The sequence below is a fragment of the Neopsephotus bourkii genome, unplaced genomic scaffold, assembly GCF_033783945.1.
Source record: "Neopsephotus bourkii isolate Nb327-2 ecotype Australia unplaced genomic scaffold, CSIRO-AGI_Nbou_v1 NB_1663, whole genome shotgun sequence".
Classification (NCBI taxonomy): domain Eukaryota; kingdom Metazoa; phylum Chordata; class Aves; order Psittaciformes; family Psittacidae; genus Neopsephotus; species Neopsephotus bourkii.
In genome coordinates, this window is record NW_026902137.1 from 7,889,956 (window position 1) to 7,911,321 (window position 21,366).

General features: G+C 40.2%; 1 protein-coding gene across 8 annotated transcripts in view; it reads right to left on the reverse strand.

The window, feature by feature from the left end:
• EYA2 (EYA transcriptional coactivator and phosphatase 2) overlaps positions 1–21,366 on the reverse strand; it is an 88,427-nt gene that overhangs the window by 24,210 nt on the left and 42,851 nt on the right. For all 8 annotated transcript variants that reach the window (XM_061375640.1, XM_061375643.1, XM_061375641.1 and 5 more), the window contains 7 exons: positions 20,933–20,981; positions 20,193–20,335; positions 17,306–17,422; positions 6,043–6,110; positions 3,972–4,149; positions 2,253–2,380; positions 1,663–1,746 (listed from right to left, as the gene is read on the reverse strand). In XM_061375640.1, the coding sequence (XP_061231624.1) occupies positions 1,663–1,746; positions 2,253–2,380; positions 3,972–4,149; positions 6,043–6,110; positions 17,306–17,422; positions 20,193–20,335; positions 20,933–20,981 (767 nt within the window). The remainder of the gene's footprint in view (positions 1–1,662; positions 1,747–2,252; positions 2,381–3,971; positions 4,150–6,042; positions 6,111–17,305; positions 17,423–20,192; positions 20,336–20,932; positions 20,982–21,366) is intronic.

The window sequence follows — 21,366 nt, forward strand, 5'->3', positions numbered from 1 at the left end:
GAAAAGGTATTAATTACTTAAAAAAAAAAAATCCTGTTTGTATCATTCTTTACATTTGTATAAAGGAAATGGTTCTCCTGGCTGACAGAAACAGCTTGTGGAGACTGCTTTTGATAAATCCTTTCTGGCTCCACTCCCTGACCCCACTTTATACCCACGCCAGCTCCTCTAGGGATGGCAGCTTCTGCCTTTGTGGCAGCACATCAGTGAGCTCACAGGTACTGCAGTGGCAAGTACACCCCCATGGGTCCATCACACCCTTGGTCCACCATCTCCTGTCCCCATGCAGCAGATCCCAACTGTGTACCCTCTAAACTTGTGCAGGAGGCAGCAGATGAAGGCATCTGCTTCAGAGGTTTTATGCTAGCACAAACTCAGCCCATTAAGGGAATTCTCCATATGTATACTGCAGCCCCTACCCAATGCAAAGCATGACCACATAGCAGGTCTACACAGCATAAGTTTATGTTTCCTGATCGTGCCTAATTCTTTTTTTTTTTGCAGGCAGAAGGTTTGAGCTTACACAAGTATACCTCCTTCATTACGTCCTGGGAAAAGTAACTGCTTCAATTACCTTGTACAACATGGGTCTGAATAAATCCCTGCTTGGAAACACGTGCTTGGTTTTCAGAGGGTGCTGTTAGAAGTGTTAGCAGCATTCCAAGTGCTGCAGTAGACTTCCACACCACAAACACCATTTTATATCCTTTACAACTGTGCACATCTAACAGCGAACAATAAATCTATCTTACTAATTACACATTCAGCTTGTTATAACAATCGTAAAACAAGTACAGCTGGTAAAGCCATGAAATGATGTCAAATCATATTTCTGCTTTCTAGAGAGATGCTGGGTTATTTTCCAGTCTCCTGATGAAGCTGACTGTTCAAAGCCATGTGTGGAAACAGCTGCCAACTAGGTCATCCACCTTTAATTAGGTAATGATATTGTCTTTTTTTCTACCCATTTAAAAGTGTTTGACATTCTGTAATTCAAAGTGACTTAAGTGTTTATCATAAAAAGCTGCCTTAAGAAGAAATTAAAGCACCTGGTACTAAATCCAAGAGCCAGCATTTTCTCCTTAGCAGCCAAGTTCAGTCTGTTCAGCCACAGTTACCTCAAAAAAACCCAAAAGGGAATTGCCTGCAATTCAAAGGGGGTATCTAAAGTATTGATAGCTAAAGACAGGGTTCCTAAATCCCCTTAAAATTGTGAGCTTCAGTAAGGAAGCAGAACCAGTATTCTTCACGGCAGACTAGACTGACAAACACAAAATCTCTCTTACAAAGTTGTCTGAAATTCATATGAAAACACCGGTCTAATAAAAAATGTGTTACCTCATTCAAATGAGAGTTAATGCTCTCTGGCTGCTAGATAGGCTCTTTCTTGCAGAAGACAGACATTGAAAGAACATCCTGATGTCCCACCTAGCAGCAGCTGAACAATACAAGCCTTTGAAAAACAAGGGGCTACTTGCAACATGAAAGGGAGGTAAATTAAATTTTCGCATGTTAGAAGGAAATACCACAGGACATATTTATACAAATATGTCTGAATAAAATCAGCAGCATCTGCTTGCAAAGCTGTCTCATTAGCTGCCCCCACAGTTCCCGACACAATTTGGCTGGACAAGCAGTAATGCTAAAAGAATTAAATTTTACCTTCCCATATCTGGATGCAAAGGTTCCCGTGAGTAAGGAGTGAAAAATAATTATCGTCTCATCCAAATCCCACACAAACACACGCTGTGATGACAGATGGGGTGGAAAAAAGAAATATAGTTACATATTAAGCAACTGCAAGAATTCGTTCAGTCAGGAAATATGTCCTGTTGGAATAGAGCTTTTTAAGATCACAAACTTATTTGGAGCCCTGACTGTAGATGCTTTGTGAAAGCAGGCAAAATGAAACATGGGGAATTTTGGAACTGTGTGTGTGCTGGTCATCCTGAGTGTCTGCTCTGCTAGCAACTATTGAAATCCCCTGTTGCACATCAAGTCAGGGGAACAAATCAGCAGACTTCTAAAAAGCCTAAAGGAAAAAAAACAAAGAACATCTGAAGAATAGCTTGAGATGCTGATAATATAGACAGTGAAGAATTATTTTGACTACCGATGTCTGTAGGCTCCAGTTGTATTACTCATTTTATTCTGGTTCTCACTACTCGCTAGTCTGATGGTGGGATTTGCTAACTGATGCAACTGATTATTTTTGCTGGCTTTACTAAGGGAATATAAATTAAAGTTATTACCTCAATCTCACTGTCAGCAGTAGGGGAAGGATCGTTGCTTCTTTTTGACCGGGCTCGTACCTTGCCATCCGACCCTCTGTGATGTCTGTCTGTTTCTGTATCTTTTGCTGGTGTTGTTGAATATTCCCCTATTATAAGAAAAAAAATAATCCATTGTAAACTTAAATTCTGCACCGTATCATTATAATTAGAGCATGAAAATTCTTAATGGAGATCACCAGAAGCATTTTGAAAGCACCATCAGAAAATCTTACTCATATCATGTCAATAGCTGACATTTTTAGAGAAAAAACTTTTAACTCGTAAGATTTGCTAAAACAATTTCTAAAGTCACCAAGACTGTATGAATAAAATTTTAAAATGGATGTGTCACTTCAAAAACCTTATCACATTTTGCATTGAAAGAAATAGCTTTTTGAATTTTACCCCCCCCCTCCCTGAATTAGAAAGCAATGGAAAAGGACACCAAAACCAACTCAACTTCTAAAAAGAAAATACTGGTTTGAATTTTAAATTTGATGAATGTTTATGATTAAAAATACACTTTCCACATGAACTTTTGTTTAAAAATACAGAACTAGCCTCTTTAGACATATTCTGTTTGACAGAGGACAGCATTTGAGAAAAGACAGTCAAAGGTGAACTTCCCTTGTATAAAGTATCTGTTTTGATTGGCTTGAGTTTCACAAACCTGTCAGGATTTCACTTACCTTACATTACAAATCCATTTCCAACATATTTTTCTTTTCACCTTGCTAAGTTGTGGCCTCTCCAGCTTCCTGGAATAATCATATTCTTCTTCAGAGAAGCTTAGATTGTGCCTAACAAGCCTTTCTGAAATCACCCTTTCTCAAAAAGGCTCAGATAAGATCTAAGAAACAGAAAACCCTTCAACTGCTTTTAGAGCAATCTGTGATCACTTCTTTTTAAAAAACAGTATTAGTTTATTTTTCCTTTAGAACAACCACAGATGTTCAGATTTGTTTCATAAGTCAGCAGACCTACAATGGGCGTAGACTGTGATCATCCACAAATTATGTGGTGTTTTATATAAATGTTATTGCATGCCAATGAAAACTTTAGCAGGCAAGTGATATGTGAAGATTGTACTTGAACAGCAGATTGAGGATCATAATCTGTCAGTAATTCCATAAACCATTTAAGCTTTGAGAGTTTAAAAATTAAGCACTCAACGAGAAGCCACAAATTTAGAAACTTTTATGTGTGGAATTCATCTTGAACTTCCCACCCAGACAAACAATTTGTGCTGATTTTTTAAAGGGGGACTTTCTCTTGTTGTACTTACTTATTTATGAAAGTGTTTATTACATGTTGTTGTAAGAGGGGAATATAAACCACAACACAGACAAGGGCTAAAAAATCATCAGACAATCGGGAAACTGTTTTTTTCTGAGCACTGCTGTTTGCTTTGAACTCTGTGCTACCCTCATTAGCCTTCAGACTTGATCGGGGTTCTGTGTGTAATAGTTTTATCTTTCTGTACTACCTTTAGAAGAGATCAAACTTATGAAAATGACACAAGATGGTTTTACAGACTGTGGATGTTCTAATCTTTCCAAAACCCTGTGTTGCACTGTGTAAGCAGAACTCTTAAATGCTAGGAAATCTGATTTATCCATGTAAAAATATGCATTTTAGTACATTCTAATGACAAGGTTACAGGTGACTGAGACTGACAAACTGAAGAGATGCACCTACCAGACAGTGATTCTGTACTCTGACTGGTGATATTGTGGGAAGACTCCTGGAGAGAGTAAGTGGAGGTTGGGATGGCTGAGGGGCTGATGCTGTTCGCAGACACATACGGAGAGTTGTAGGAGGAGCTGTAATACTGTGAGTATTGGCTTTGAGGAAAGCTTGGATATGATGAATATTCCTTTGAGGAAAAAAACATCTGACATCAGTGTATCTGTATTTATCTTATAAATGAGTAAGACATCACAAAGGCAGTGTTATCTATGCATGCAGCAGGAATATTTCCCTAAAGAACCATGTCTCATTACATTTCTGCTTCTCCCAAATATACTGCTGGCTTATTATGATCAACTAATCAACAACTAATCTGCTTTTTCTGTAGGATTTTAGTTATCAGTGCTGACACATTTTGTATACGAGTTCAACAATTTTATGCAAAAGTAAAGTAGGGCAGCTTTTTGGGAAGATCCATAATGGAACACACACGTTTCCTGTAAGTAACAGAACACCTAAGAAATCAGAACACAATGAATAACTGGGTAAGAGAAGGAGCAAAACTGTCTGTGTTTTCCTAAGATCAGCAACATTTCTTGATCAGACATTAGAATAGGTTACAAAAATGAAGAAAGAGAAAAAGTAGCAACTGTTTTGCAGCAATGTTCACAGTTGAGATTGTCCAACTATCTTAGCAATAACAAAATGCCTGAATGGTCTTTCCTACCTAAAGAAAAATAACTAAAACTACAAGGTGGAAGTGCCCTTGGGGAGATGAGGTATCACAGATCCCTCTAGCTTTATTTTAAGCCTCTCAAACAAACTTTATTCCATCCTCATATAGATTATTTTGTTGGGTTTTTTTTTTGTGAGAAAAACAGATTAGAAAACTTCTCACTGGACAATTAAAACATAAAAGGTTTTACTTGTTTGGTTTTAACTGCAACTCCTGCTCTTGTTCACCTATTTGCTCTTTCAGATGGGCAACTGTGCTCATGCTCTAGGGATTGTCTTTCAGCAAAAGGTTTTTATTTCCTCAAAAATGCTAACTAGTCTGTGGTATTAAATAAAACTAAATAATAAATAGTCTTTAGAAAGACTAAAGCACTTTCCTCCTTAACAGCTTACATCTTTGTCTGTGACAGCTATTTCATTAACTTTCAGTCACCAGGGAGCTCTCAAGAATAAAGACTCAAGTTGTCATAAGAGTGATTAAACTGAAAAAGAAATGAGAGAATTTCATTGTTTTCTCTTAAGGAACATAACAAAACAATGAAACCAGCCCGATTATTTTTCCCCTTTTTAGGTAACCTCCATACTTCAATCACATGCACTTCTATCAGCAGATGCTTATGTTTTTAGCCAAAACCGAAGTAATAAAGAACTTGCCCACTGTTGTCATTAAAAATACAAGTCAACCATCACCTTCCAAAAAAGGAATTGAAATTACTGGCAACCAAAACACATTTTCTGGGACAGTGTACTCATTTGTTTGGTCCAATCAAAACCAGCCATTTGCTACTGAAAAACATCTGTCTTGTGTATATATGCACGCTGTTTATTTATACACACACATTTATCAAGGTATCTGAAGCATGAAGCCCATAGACAGGTGTATTCTCAAAGAAGGAAGCACACAGACAGCTCAGATGGCTCAATATTCATCAGGGCCTGCCAAGACTCTTTCAAATTGTTCATATTTATTACACAGTGCCAAGACAGCAGACAACAGGATCCTGGAAGCAAAGCTCTCTATAGAGGATGGAAAACATATCTGAAAGTTGTAAGATGGCAGAGGAATGATGAAACTTTTGGCATTGCTACAGCAGCATGGCAGAGATTGCCAGGGCATCCTCCTCCTGCAAGGACTGAACTCTGTGTATAGTTACACGTCTTAAAATTAATTAAGATATCTAGAAGTCCTGGACAGGCCAGAGTAGAGCAGAATGGTGTTCGGCAGAATGCAGGGCAATGCCTTCCTTAAATGTATGTAAACACCAGAATAATCTTTGTGATCTACCAATATTCCAGGTGTTTAAAATAAGTGCCAAGGTTGCCAATACTAAACACTGAACCATACCTGGTGCACAGCACTGAATCCTGCAGAATTTGTCAGGCCATTAGCTCCCTGGTAAATCCCTGTAGTGCCTAAGGGAAAGAAAATCATGGTCATAAAACACACCAGCAATCAAAATAACAGGATATATTAATACAAATAATTTCCAACAGGAAGTAAAGTACTGGCTCAGTAGAAGAAAGTACATCACAAATCTTAACAACTGCAGGCTGTAAAGACTTTGGGCTATTACTGAAGTCTGCTAACTGAAAGGCAAAGACAACCATTATATACACTAAACCAAACACAAAACTAGGAAACAAAGCTGGAAAACAAGGATTCAACCCTAATTTAAAAATTATTTACTTATTTTTTCAATAAGTAATGGAAGAGTATTTTTTATCATCTTCTGCAGGAAACTCCATCAGAGTATGTAAAGAACCATGCACACTCTGATTCCAGGTATGTCCTGGAATCTGTCCTTATGTCCTGGTGTTGATAGCCCAAATGTAAGAACAATATTGGTGGGACAGGAAGGAGAAAAACCATTGCTTCATCCTGGAACATCAGGAAGAGAAAGGATGTGAGTTTTACACAGTTCCAAACGAAGCAGCTTATGGCCAGCCTGGCCTCCTGAGCTGGATGACAGATTAACACAAAAATTTTATGGATGGAGAAGTAAAGGTTCAGAGAAGATCTACAGCTACAGTCCTCCTTTACTTCCCAGCAGGAAAGTGGTAGGAGAGCTGCAAGTTTCCTATCCCCTGGATCCTGCACCCCTGGCAAGTTCTAGCCTTAATTTAACTTCAGTCTCTGCCGATTTCTATTTCACATGGGTAGGGAACTTCCTCTGGAGTTTGTGTGGATTCATGAGAACTTATACCAAAAGTCTTCTTCCAGGGTTTTGCAACAATGCTTGCTCCAAAGGCTGGCTGCTCATATGCAGCAGGCAGAAACTGGACTATGTCATATTCTATCATAATGGAAAGCGACGTACTCCAAAGAGCACTCAGCCCCACTACTTCTGCAGTGAAAGAGGTATGATTTTACTGTTGCGTGGCCACAGTGGGTTCTCATCTGAGCTTCATTTTGTCACCTCGATGTACCTTAAGAACAAGATCTAATCAGGCACTCAGCTTTTTTTTTCTTATCTGGTTTCTTATCATATGAAAGACTTCGAGCAGTGCTGGTTTAACCATATGACACTCTGCATGTCTTCATGTGGCAACCTTTCTTCCAAAATCCACATGCTTGTTTTTATTTTAAGACGCCAGCTTAGCTAGGGAATGGACAGCTGAACAAACTCCACTCTGCCAAGTGCAGCTACAAAGCACATGCCCTGAGAAATAAATCTCAAGCCAAAAAGTAGTAAGAGGGACGACTCTGCCTTCCAGAACTAACTGGCTGCCACATATGGTCCTTAAAAAGAAAAGGGCAGAGAGGGGGAAAAGAGGGTGCAGGTGACTGACAGGCACTTGGGGGTCACCAAGTCCCCTGCACATGCTGGGCAGGTAGGTTCAGGTGATGTATCATCCTTTGGAGGCAGTTCTGGGTGGATCAGTATCCAATCTCTCCTCCTCCCCACAACCCATATGGGAAGACTGGCCAGAGCAGCATCCCAAAGACAGCCACACATTCAGCTATTGGCACTTCCCCACCTCCTACCCACGCTAGGCTTTGATTGCTGCAGTTTTTCAAGATGTCACGAGTATGTGGCAGGATGAATATATTCCTGTGGTAACTAAGCACTTCTCACCACTGTGAAGGGGAGTAATAGAGCCCCTGTGCTTACAGGCAAAAACAACTTTCACAGAACACAGAACAGCTCTTGTACACCAGATCTCAAAAGAATAGAGGGGGGAATTTTTGATCTGTCATTTACAAACAATCCATCATCCTTTATTAAAGCTGTCAAGAAGGGGATGAGTTACCTCAAGGGACTCACGCTTTATGTGTAAATTGTGATGAGAACAAGTTTATTGCTGTGTTACCTGCACGATACCATAGACTCCTGTTTTCCAAACAATCAGAGAAAAGTACAAAAAGGAGAGATCTGCACAACTGAAGTGAGCTTAGTGTGAACTGTGCACCAGCCATAAAGAGCAAGCATGTCCATGCACAAACAGGGCAGGAATGAGAGCAGTAAGGAGGGTAGAAACAGAAAGGTTGAGGTGATGGGGAACAACTCATGCTCCATAGCTTCCCACAGTCCACTGTGACTAGACCTTAAGTAGTGGATTTTACACTGGTTTTAGAGAATATATTTTTACCATTTTAGCTAGGCTAAACTGAGATCAAACACAACTGCTCTTCATGAGCAGAGAAAGAGGCCAGCTTGTTACAGTTTCTTTGAGCAGCCAGCAGTCTGGCAGAATTCAGCAGTTCAGAACACGTACCAGAACCTGCCCCAGATGCTTTTCCTCCCTAAGCTGTTGATAAATAAACATTTACTGTGAGGTGGTGAGGTGCTGGTACAGGGTGCTGAGAGAAGCTGTGGCTGCCCCATCCCTGGCAGTGTTCAAGGCCAGGCTGGATGGCACTTGGGGCAGCCTGGTCTAGTGGCAGACATCCCTGCCTGTGGCAGGGAACTAGATGAGCTTTAAGGTCCGTTCTAACACAAGCCACTCCATGATTCTATGATTTTCACAATAGAAGTAATTCTGCCTAGTGCAAAATTTCAGTTTTGCATCAGTAAATCTGACACTTAAACACTATAAAATTATCAACAGACATTCTGGCATTATCAATTTAGCCCTATCCCCATGTCACCATTTTTTTCAAGTGCTTTTCCCGGTCATAGAATAGTTAAGGTTGGAAAGGACCTTAAGATCATCAAGTTCCAGCCCCCCTGCCATGGGCAGGGACACCTCACACTAAACCATGTCACCCAAGGCTCTGTCCAACATGGTCACAGCACTTCCTGAAATATTCAGAGATAGACTAAAATGACATTAGAAAGCAGTGCTTATGCAGAATGAGGCACTCCTCGGAAACCTCTTGGTAAGGAATGTACATGAATGCCTGGCCCCCTCCCATTTCTGAGTGGATACTGCACATTTCTACAGGACTTTTGCTTTCATATATATTGGTTTTTCCCCCTGACCTCTGAGGACAGCACACTATCTCAAACTACAGCTGATTTTACATTTTCAATACTGTAGATCTGCAAGCAAGCGATTTGTTTCTATCTTGCTAGCTCGACATCAAGTAAGTGCATTCAAACTTCTTCTTGCAAATCAGAAACAAGCCGAGGATCTCTCCCTTTGGATCTTCTCCATCTGGAATATGGTTCACATCTGTGTTCAATCAAACCAGTTGCTAAATGTCACAATGCCTTCATTCACAGGTAGCTTAAAGAACATTTAACTGGTAATAAAACAATCTGGACTCTAGAGTAGAATAGCTCTTCAGATGTATGGTACTGTAAATGTTCCTGTAAAGTATGTATATCACAAACACACTTGCATGAAAAGACACCGCATAAAAGGCATGCATATGCTGCACATATTCAGTGCCATGACTTTTCCTTGATAAGTAGATGTGGCCCTTCTCTGTATGGATGTCCAAGGGCAACACGTATAGAGAAACTCTTTGTGAGCTTATTGATGGTATATTCCTGTTCTCACAGATGGATTTCATTTGCTATTTTCCCCTCATTCCCTTTTAAATTCAAGTATTTTAAAAATCTATGCCACAGTCAATGATAATTTCAATGCTGTGTGATCTGGACAGTGCTCCTGCAAAAACTTTCATGCCAGCTTTTCCTTCTTCTCAGTTTCTCCCTCTCTGTCTTTCAGTCACTGCAACAACAGGCTACATTTCTTCCCCCTCTTCCCAGCTAAGAGCACATAAAAAACCTAAGGAAGTATTTACAGTTATGTTCTGTGCCTTCAGAACCAAGCTCTGGCATTGCTAAAAAAGGGTATTGGTGTCTTAGGAAGTTATGATTACAGTGATGGGATGGGCCTGTGGTATAGTTCAAATCAGTATCAGAGGAAGCTTTGAAAACTTTGAAAATCAGGTTTCCTTGAATTTCATGGGTCGAGGGGCCCCAATATCAGGGAAGAGTTCTCCAAGTCTCCTGTACAGCTCAAAAGAGAGTAAGTTGCTGTATTTGGTTTGAACATCCAGTATTCACCAAAATACTCAACAATCAGAGGAGAAGATAGCCAGGTTTCACACAGGTGAACAGCAGGGCATTTATCACAGCTCACAATTGCCAGCAGTAATTATGAGTCCATGAACACTCCAAAGATGGAACACTGGACTGAGATGAGGGCATTCAGAGGGTGGTACCATGGGCACTTCTGAATAGGCTTGACATAGAACAATGAAGCTTAGATCCAAGCCTTTCCTCTAACTTGTAGATGAAACACATTCATAGTGGTTCCAGGGAAGAGCTCTCTCAAAGGATTATTTGATCACTTAGCACTAATAAAATAAATGCCTACAGGGTTCAGCTGAACTGCATGGTATTTTACAAGCTTACATATAATGGCTTGTGTATTCTTACATTAGCAAGCTGTTTTCCTACAGAAAACAATGTTGACTGTGAGTGATGCAAGGAAAGGCCTTAGTTTAAGTCCCAGAAGAGTGTGCATTACTCTATGCTATGAAGAACATCTGGCTGAAGACTTGCGTGTTGTTCGGAAAGGTTGTTTGCAGTGCGTTAGCTCTTTGACAAGCTAATGTTTCCTGCAGTAAATATTGCCTTCTCCAAGCTGCTACTTTTTTAGTGAGAGGTTAAGCACTCATCAAAATTACCTCCCACCAGCTATACTCCAGTGCCTTGTAAGGTCCCAAATCCTACAACATCTGCCTGCATTTACTGGGCAAAGAAAACTCATAAAATGTTGCATGGCTGTCAGCTGTGCAGGTATTTCAGGACTATCTGACCTGTGAAAGGAGAAGAAAAACTCAATCCATATGCATTTTGCAGCATATTGCTCAACTGTTTGCCATTAGGCATAATGAACCCTTCCCCAAAACCAGTCTTGTATTTCTGTCTGGAAGGGCTCAGACACTGTAGGGAAGAGCACACTGTATTAATCTAGGTGAAAAGTATGCTTCTACAATGTTACAGCACTTGACATCAGCAGTGTCTATTAAAAGACATGGCTCCCAGAAACATATGAACACCTTCTGCAGATAATACTCTCAGATATGCAGCCCATTTAACCGGTCATTATGTCTACTGGTCTCCCACTAGTGGGACCCCATTCAGCCCTGCTTGCCTGACCAGGTGTTTGAGGGTACTGTGATATAAAACACATTTCATGGCCCAGTTTTTCTGAGTCCAGGCTGTTCCCCTGCTGCCTGCTTCTGGGAGTACTCAACCGACAGAGCCTCAAAAGGCTTTAATAAGTGATGACCAGAGCAGTTTTAAGGGCCTGGCTTTTACCATCCTTTTGAGCCTGCTCACCTGAGCTGCTCAATCCAGGTCAGCAATGGTGTTGAAAGTGCTGGGATGGTTTATATTTATTCTCAGGATTTGAAACATGGGAAAGCAATTGAATTTTATGATATGTTTGAGAAAGTGTTTTTTTTTAACCACTACTATGAAATGATGCTGCAGCTATAGAAAGAAATCACACTGGATTCTCTTCAAAAACCAATCACAAGGAATGTTTTGGACCTGAATGTGAACATCCTTACGACAATGATGTACACTGTCTCTGTGCAATCCCTTGTTGAAAAAACAACCAGCAAACCTAACTTTATTTGGGTGACTCCAAAGACACCAAAGATTAAAGGTTCCTCCAGCTGCAGTTTCATCCTGAACACAATCCTCCACTGACAGATCATAAGACATGATAAAGGAAAGCTGGATTTGCCACCTCCTGTGCTCTTCAGTGGCTAGAGGGTTCCAGTTCCCAGGTCAGCATTAAAATCTAAGTAGCCTTATAATATCTCCTGGCATGCAACTGGGGATAAAAATACAGCCAGGGAGCACAGCTACATGTTTAGCAATTCCCTTCCCCTTGAGGAGAGTGAACTTCTGAATACTTTGATGAGCCCAGACAGAGCAGAAGTTACAGGTCACTTGTCAGCCCATCTGTCTATTACAAAAACACATTTGCTCCCCCAACTTCAGGACCATCCACCCTGGTGCCTACTCCTTCCACTAGCATACCCTCTTCCCAAGTCCCCCCTTGTTTAACAATAACCAAAGAATGAGTTCCTATTGGAACCTCATAAAAGCAGTAAATGGCAGAAGGTAGAGCAGGGCTTTCCCTTGGGTTGCAGTAGCACTGATCCTTGCAGCATACAGTGCATTGCTGTCAACACCTTTGCATCTCCCCTCGACTTCCTCCTCCTGTAAGACAGCTCATTCTAAAACAAAGTAAATGTAGCATGGTCAGCCCCTGGTGTTTAAAAAATCTTTGAAAGGGAGACTGGCTGTTATTCTTATGAACTTTGTATTTACACTGTAAAAAGTGAGGTCTGACCCCTCCTGAAGAGAGGCCTTTCCCGGCTGAACTTGCCACAGAGTGGAGCACAGCTTTACTGCCATACTTTTAAAACTGCAACTAATGGAAACCAGCTGTAAAGCAGAAGCTTTAGAAAGAAACTACCCATTTTCTACTGAGGTTTTAATTTTATGAATCTAAGGCATCTGAGTGACAGTTTGCTGAGGACATGCTCTTGCTCTCCTTTATCTTCTTGGACTTCAAACAAATTCACTATCTGTATGCCGAAGTGTGATCCACACTTCTCAAGTGTAGATTCTCACACATTTCATCACCAGGTACTTAAAGAATTAAGCTTAAAATCAAACATGCCACTTCCTTTGCAAAATTCACGCATGCAGAGCTAACCATTCATGCCAAATAGATATTTACAGCCTCATATTAACTACGTAACACACAAACCGGCACACAATTGCAATCAAAATTCAGGCATCACTTGGAAACAATAACTGTCCAGATTACCTAGATATCAACAAGAACCAAAATGTTTCCAGCATAAGAAAACATTTCAGTTGATTAAATATTCAGATTTTGGTCTTAGGCCAAGAGAACAATTCATAAGCAATTAATTCCACAAATATAAGCAATATAATTAGCCCACTTCAAATCAGTGTTGCACAAAATAAATGCTTCTTTCTGTTCATTCATTATTTGACAGCTGATCAGAATGGACTCTAAAAAGAAAAAAAATGCTCAGCAGTAGCAAAGAATTTCAGTGCGTAGGTCTTTGGCCCCAGATTTCTGTCTGTACTGAACTCAATACTGCTTTGCAATTCCTTGGCAAAGGAAAGTTATCCCAGTTACATAACTAAATTTTCCTTTGTAATGTAAAAAGTATTTTGTGGGTAGATAGATTTGGATATTAAAAAAATATAAATAAAAGTGGTCAAATCTTTCCCTGCCCAGCGACAGTATCCACAGTGGTCTTTGGCCACAACTTAACTGTTGTGCAACTTCATAGTTTCATACCAGCTGTCATTTTAGCAATAATAACTGAAGAGCAAGGCATTGTCTAGGAATTAATGACAAGCTGAGAAGAGATGGCCTGATGTGCAATAAAGGGGTAACACATGCTCATGCAACCACAGGAAATGCTCTATAAGCTGGCTGCTCTATTGCTCTCTCTGCGTAGCTCATGGTTTTCTATGTTAGCTAACATGCTGGCAGGGTTTTCTCTTTGTATTTTGCATAGCTCACTAAATGTTAAGTTTCTTATATTCCAAAGAATTCTCCCTGACCCTTAGCAACTACAGTATCCTTAACTACCAGATTTCAGTCTATTTGAATGTTGTTCTGACAATATGCTATCATATCCACTGTTAAATGGCAATTAAAATCATTAATTCAATCTACCATTGTGATATAGGGGTTTTTTTATGAGCTACGGAACTCACCAATCTCATCTTTTGTATTTATATGTGTGTGTGACATATTGCACTAGATATTTGGCTTATAAACGCTTCCACATTTTATTTATTCTCATGTAGGGAAACATGAAAATAGATTTCCCCTTCTGGCTGACTGCAAAATATTGGATTTTATTTTACCACTTAATCACCAAAAGAATGTTCTATCCTCATTCTTGCTTTTTAGTGGATTCTGTTCTTGCTGAGGAGCCAGGGTACAATTGATAATTGGAGTTAAAGATGAAAAAGCTAAATGCTACCACATCACACCTGCCTCACCTGTGTTTGTATTGAAAATGAACTGACTTAAGAGAGATAAGAATTTGTCTTCTAAAGTACCATTTTACTGGCAACAGCCATCACAGAGGGGAAGCTACAGCCTGACACATATATCCTAGCCACAGTTAGCATTGGTACCAAAGAAACAAGAGGAAACAAACTATACTGGCACTTACTGAAGGAGAACATTTGTCTTAGAGCTCTGTAAGACTAAGTATTTGTCACCCAAGAGATCATTTATCCCTTGGTGAACAGTGTAACACACATACGATTGGTCCCTATTTGCTGGTGGGACCATGTAACTCAGTTATGAGGAGGAGTCACACAGGCTACACAACCTGCTCAGGAATCACAGGCTGGCCACTTGCTCACTTGCAAATGACTTCATTATGTTGCTCTGGGAGCTGGGTCTCAATGGAGGCAAACAAGTCCAAAGTTATTCCACTTATATAACTGACCTATTATCATCTTATAATACTGCAGAGATTAGCTTAAGAAAATCATGTTTTCCTTACACTTTAAAACACAAAACTGAGCAGCACACACTCCTGGAGGTACCTTTCCTTGCTGATCCCCTGCATGCCACCCTCTTCAAGATCACTTTCAGTGTGATGCAAAAAACATTTTGTCCTTGAAGTGAGGGTTAAGGGCTTGACTGCTAAAGTCCCCTGAAATTTGGTTTTATAGAAGTACATATAAAAAATATTGCCCTTTTCAGCTGCTTTAGCCCATTACCCAGAGTCCCTGCCTGGATCAGCAATGAGGTGACCTAAAGGACTGATGTAAACTTGGCAAAAGTCTCAATGGCCCTGGAGCTGGGTGGCACAGATTGTATTAGGGAGACAAGAGTGATCACCTTCCCACCCCCCAGTGCTGTGGCGTGGGAAAGCACTGAGCACACATTCCTCGGTAGCACTCGGCACAGGAAGGCTCCTGGCTTCTCACTTAAACCTTTCACTAGCACTCAGCAAGGTAAATAAACCGTACTGTCAGGGAGCTTCAGACTGTTTCTCTCATAAGCAAGAAGGGTGGAAATATTTGTTTACAACAGGAAGACACATTTGCTCCTGCTCCCTTTGCCTTGGAGTAAGCACCTGCCACTTGCAGAAACTTTTTCTCTATTTTCTTTTGTATTAAAGGCTTAGTGACTGGCTGAAATGATCTTCCTGGCATAAAAATCTGAAAAGAAGTTAGATTTCTCCTAATACCGCAGCTTTGCCCTAGGGAACATTATCTGAAAGCACTTGGGCACATTCATGCTTACAAACGTATGTATGCAGCCTGTTTTGGTACAACACATGATTGTGTCACTGTTGTTCGCAAGTGTAACATTTTCAAGTGCACAAGATTTGCTTGTCTAAGCCTCTTGACTGGACGAAGGGGCCATCTTAAAAACTGCAGTGCCAACTAAGTTAAGAATTTGCCTTCTTAAATGGCTCAGATTCTTCTAAGCTAACACAAAGCACATGTTCTGGGGAAACAAAAAACAACAGAAACCCAGACGGGATACACCAATCTTTCAAGGCAGCAAAAGAAAATGCCAGCACTTTGTCAATAGTGGTGTTACAGCCAGACTCAAGACAAGTTTTAAGGAGCAGAATAGAAGCCAAAACTTGAACTCCTGGTAGGTGTAGGACAGGTGAAACTTCTAGGATTCAAGGTGATAAAAGAAAAAACCCAAACCAACTACAGGCTATATATACAGCTTGGGGATATATATATATATGGCTTATATATATAGCTTGGGGATATACATATAGCTTATATATATAGCTTGGGGATTGTTTTTTGATGCAACATTCAACCCAGATGTCTCCAGTATGTTCCACAAGGCATTCAAGGTGGTTTTAACTTCAGATTACCCAGAGAATTCAGACTAGATCCAAATTTTAGTGGTCCTCCTCAAATTCATGCTTAATGATTCAGTAAGTCCCAGGACTATAAATAAATATATAAATAAAATTCAACAGAATTCACAAAGATCAGGAAAAGAGCACATACTGGAGGAAAAAGTACATGGAATACCAGCTCAATAATGACAACGTGTCATATGCAGTTCAGGTTTCTCTCCACCACCACTAAAATGCTCAAAGAAATCAAATACCATGTTAGAAATAAGTTAAAAGGAAACAAAAATGAAATTCCACCATTTTCATTTACTTTACACTTCTTGGCAATTCAGATTTAAACCCTTTCATGACTTTCTTGAGTTGGCAAGTCAACATTCCATCTCCTGAGACCTGGTGTTTCAAACAGCTTCTCAAATGGAATGACTAGAGAACAACTTTTAAGTTTTATTTTTAGAAATAAAAGTATATTTTGGCCTTCCTGGTTGTACAACAAAACTAAGCGTTATAAAGCTACCAGTACAAGGCACTCTCCTAGAAGCCTTAAGGGAATCCAACTGAGTATTTTATAATCAATTATTATTCTGACAGAAACAAAACAGTTATTCTAAACTTACTAATCATAGCTCAGTAACCTTGAGGAAAAAACAGCTGCTTCCAGCTCTGCTCTTCTTTCTTCAGTAGTATGTATGCTATTAATGATATGGGTCCTCTGGGAATTAAACCAGGCAGATGTATCTTTACAGGTATCAGTTACGTTGTAGCAGTATAAAAAAATTCTTTTAGTATCAAAGTATCAGCTTTTTAAAACAAAAGATTAGTGGAGAGAATATACAGCAGTTTAACCACAGAGCAGCGTGCTCAGGACAGCATAAGGCAGAAGTGTAATACTAACAGTACTGTTTGCATTAAGTGTAAAACCACCTTTGTTTTGCTCCCACTCAGAAGCCGGGAATTCACACTAACACAACAATCCCAGACACACAGTCACAAATTGATTAAGCCCCCCCCCACCCCAAAACACAGCTTCTGCAGAAAGGTAAAGCTTATATTGATCATATGTGAAGTTTTGCTAGGGTATACTAATGCTAAATCCAGTACCTAAGCCAATAACTAATGCTTTGATGAGCAAAACAGACCTATGAAGACTTACCTCCTTCCCTATCCTGGTGCCCATACCTAAGCATTTCATTGTAATTGCAAAAGAAGAATTGGTCTCATGTAGGCACACAGAATTCTGACCTCTCTTACTACCATCATCCTGCAAGGCACAAGCTGTACTCACCATGCATCTGGTACGTGTACGGTGCTTGTCCGGCCGTCGGGGTACCAAAGCTGGATCCATAGCTAAGAAACCCACTCTGTCCTGGGGAATGGCTCAGGCTGTCCTCCGTTTTAATGCCTTTGGGGCATACAGTAAGAACCAAGAGCAGAACATGAGTGTTTGTCATGCAAATGCGTGACGAATAAAGTTTAGAAATTAATTTTTCAGCTATATTTTAACATAAGAAACTCCTTTTTCCTACACTTTCACTTTTAATTACCTGCATTACCCAAGCAGGTCTCTTCAATAAGTCACATAGAATCATCACAAATAATATTTGAGTCACTACATCCTGTATCCATACCCAAATGAACTTTTGCTAAGACGGGTAAACAACCATGAATAATATTGTTTTAAAAAACCATTTCTGAACAAATAGTTTTGTTTTAGAATTAAGCAGACTCATTGACTCATGAGCTTTCTGAACAGTTACCAGAAGCAAGCAATGATTAACAAAGCAAAAGGACCTTTGGCAAATTAACCTCAAGACTTCTATTCTCAACAGAGTTATCTTTTACTTGCATTATATTTTCAGCTTTGATAGTAAAACATTTATTGGCAAGTTATAGAGGAGGGTTATCATCTATTCAGCTAGATACAATATACATTCAGGAACAATAGAAGCCCTGAAGCCACAAAAATCTTTTCATTACTATAATCAGGCAATTAAACTGACAATGTATAGGGGGAACAGCAACAGCTGAATTAAACATTGCAAGATGAAACCTTTGCTGGTAGTGAAAGGGGTTGATATTTTATTCTGATATGCTGGTGAGATTGTACAGCTGTATTAATAAAATAAACAGCTGAAAGGTGTGTTTTATTATGAACCCTTTGGGTTGGGCGCGAACCTTCCCTCCCCTATGTGCCTATTTGCACAAAACCAAAAATGGCCATTGGACACACCCTGAGTGCTGGGACTAAACAAAGACCCTGTTGATGTCCTGGCCTTGGATTTACACACTTCCCAGGCTGCTGTCATCTTTTAACACTTGTAGGCAAACCTGCCAAAAGACAAGTAGAATTATTGTGCCTTTCACCAAAGATGCTGGTTTTTAGCTTAATGACTCTTAAAAGCAAAATCTGCATTTGCACAGAACAAGCTCTCCCAGAGAATGTTTTCTCTAATAAAAATCACTTTTAGCTTTAGGTGCAAATAGGTGCAATGCAATTTGAGTAAAAGTTAGCAACAAGATGACGATGCTGCAATGTGAAATGTAGGAAGTTTATCTGGACAGTGAATGAACAAGTGATGGTGCAAGCGATCGGCCCCATTACTGCTGGGGAAGGGAAGGTATTTGAAAGTGTGTGCAGAGAAGCTGCTTTTCATAACATCCCATGCTTTTCAATGACATCAGCACTCTGCTTGTGAGCATTCAACCTACCCCAGCTACAATTAATCTTCAGCGAATGGGTCTTTTTGGAAGTCTAAAAATTGTTGTCAGACAGCAAAATAACTTAGCACCAAATTAATTTCCACACAATGTTCTGTTTTGTCTAGAAACTGGCCGAGTTTTATTTTTGTGCCTAAAAACAATACTGCTTCATTGTTCTTGGTTGTCAGCCAGGTGGAGTTTTTCATATGCTGTGTTGAGTATCTTAGAGAGGGTATATGGGCTGGGGGAGGGAAATCACTGCTCAAGGATGCTAAGAGGTCATCCGCAGGATTTATAAGCAGCATATGGGCCTGACACATGTATGCCCTAAAGACTCTAGGCAGTAGCAAATGGATCTACTTTCACCTGCTCTAACAGGACAACTGTTCAGAGTTTGCCTTGGAAATCAGCCAGCTGATGCAAACACATAAGTAGCTCCAGGAAAGGGTCTCAAAACATTCTCTCATCATCCTGGTAGAGCTTCGGCTCTGCCAAGGCCATTTCCCTGGCTTCCAGAGCATTGCATTGAATTTCCTTTCAGTAAACGCCTTGTCAATGGTGTATATAAGCTTCTTGTTGGGAAGAGATACTGTATTTGCCAAGCAAACAAAAGGTGTTTAACAGTGCAAGAGAAAACAGGAGTGGAAACGGAACTATGAAGCCATTTTAATGCTACAAGACTCAACACTCACAGGATGAGCCCAAAGTTTTCTGTTAAAGAGCTGTACCCAAGCAGGAGCAGTATCTCCTTGGTTTTTAGGAGTGGTAAGAACTTTCCAGCTCCCTCAAGGACTTCGTATTTCTATGCAGAACTTGGGCACACTCTTACCACTTGGTTTACCAGGCATTCCTTTGTCAGGAGTGCTGGTTTCATTAGGCCCCTGGCTGAACGCCCCAGCTGCTTCTGCCCAGCACTGTCTCCTCACAGCTGCTGGCAAGGCTCTGTGCAGGAAAGCAGGGAACAAAGCTGACTGGGTTTAGGAATGGTTACTGCACCTATAGCTAACAAGCAGCCCTTCAAATAGGAACCATCTTCCACAACTGAAGTACTCTACCATTTCACTCATGGCTGTGCCTTGCCTCTTCCGTAATAATATACAAAATGTTTCTCTTAAAGTAGTTTGTATCATTGAAACTCCCGGAAGAATCAAGGAAGGTAAAGTGTACTTTACCTATATAGCACATTTACTGCAAGAGACTTTGTCTTGGCACTGAGTCATGGGAACACTCACCAGCTACTACTCCTAAATAGTACATCCTATTGAACCTGACTTTCTCCTGCTGCCTCATATCCTACTACTGACTGGTCCAAACTTACCTAGCTTGTAAGATCAAACCCCAATATATAGCAAGGGCTGATAGTTCAAAATAATCTTAACATTTTTAATCAAGTCAGGTAAGACTTCAAATACATTTTTTTTAAGAGCAAGAGGACAATGTTCTCAAAGGTAACATGACATCAGAGTACTCACTGTAGGAGGGTATGCCATAGGGCTGCCCCGGAGGAGGATAGGCAGTGTAGGCAGCAGCCTGCTGGATTCCTGTGCTGTACTGAGTCTGTCCGTATGTTGCCATTGTTGGGAAAGATGGGACTGTCACTATATGGGGATAATGTCTATTCAGAACAAGAAAACAGAAAGTTTAAGGCAATAGTTACTGTACATTATCTTCTACAGCACATGTAGAACACTTCTAGACATTTTCATAAAATAACATCCAAAGTACAACAGTGAATATTTTGGGACTCAGAACTGACTAAACTGGGGTGAAAGTTAGTTTCAGTATACAGCTCCTGATATGAGCTAGTAGATTAAGCTAGCTAAATGCACGGGGACTTCAAGACAGTGCAAAAGATGTGCTAGTAAAAAAATGTAGAGTAAAATCAATGCTCATTTTTCATGTTTCGTTTTGATCTGCCAAACAAGCAAGTGTCTGACATGTCAACATATTCCTCTGTGGTTACTCATAAACACAAGAATATTTAAACTGATAAGGTTTGGATTCCCAGGGGTATGGAAGTACCCCTGCACAATACCTCAAACCTTTCACTCTAACACGATTAAGAGGCAGTTACTTCATTGAGCCAGAGACATGCAGGGGAACAGGTGGATGGGCTTAAGGCAAATGCTTTTTAAGGTGACAGAAGTCTGCACAAAATGGCTGTTCAGCGAAACACAGTTTTGAAGTTCGAGCGCTTGGCACAAGCACTCACTTTGTCGAGTACAGATGGAGTGGACACTGCGGTGCTGCTTTGCTGCTGCCTGGAAAACAAAATTAAAGGGTCTTAGTTTTTCAGCACGTTCTGTTCTGCGGCCAAGCCGACACCACTGTTTTTACCACTGCTGGTTTAAGAAAAATATACAGGAATTAGAAGACTTTGGTTTTAGTCAATCTCCACGAACTGAAGTAGGTAACAAAGTTATTCTCCACTTAACAGCAAATATAGATTTAGTTTTTAACTGAGGGTAATACTGATTGATTGAACTACCAGTTTCTTCTCATGGGACTGATATCAATCACAAAGCTAGGCTTTGGTGGGATGACTCATAAGCTAAAGGTTACAAAAGCAACTATTATGATTACCGAAGTGATTTAAGCTCACTGCACTTTTTGCCCTTTTAGGATTTTTTTGTACTCTCCTAGACC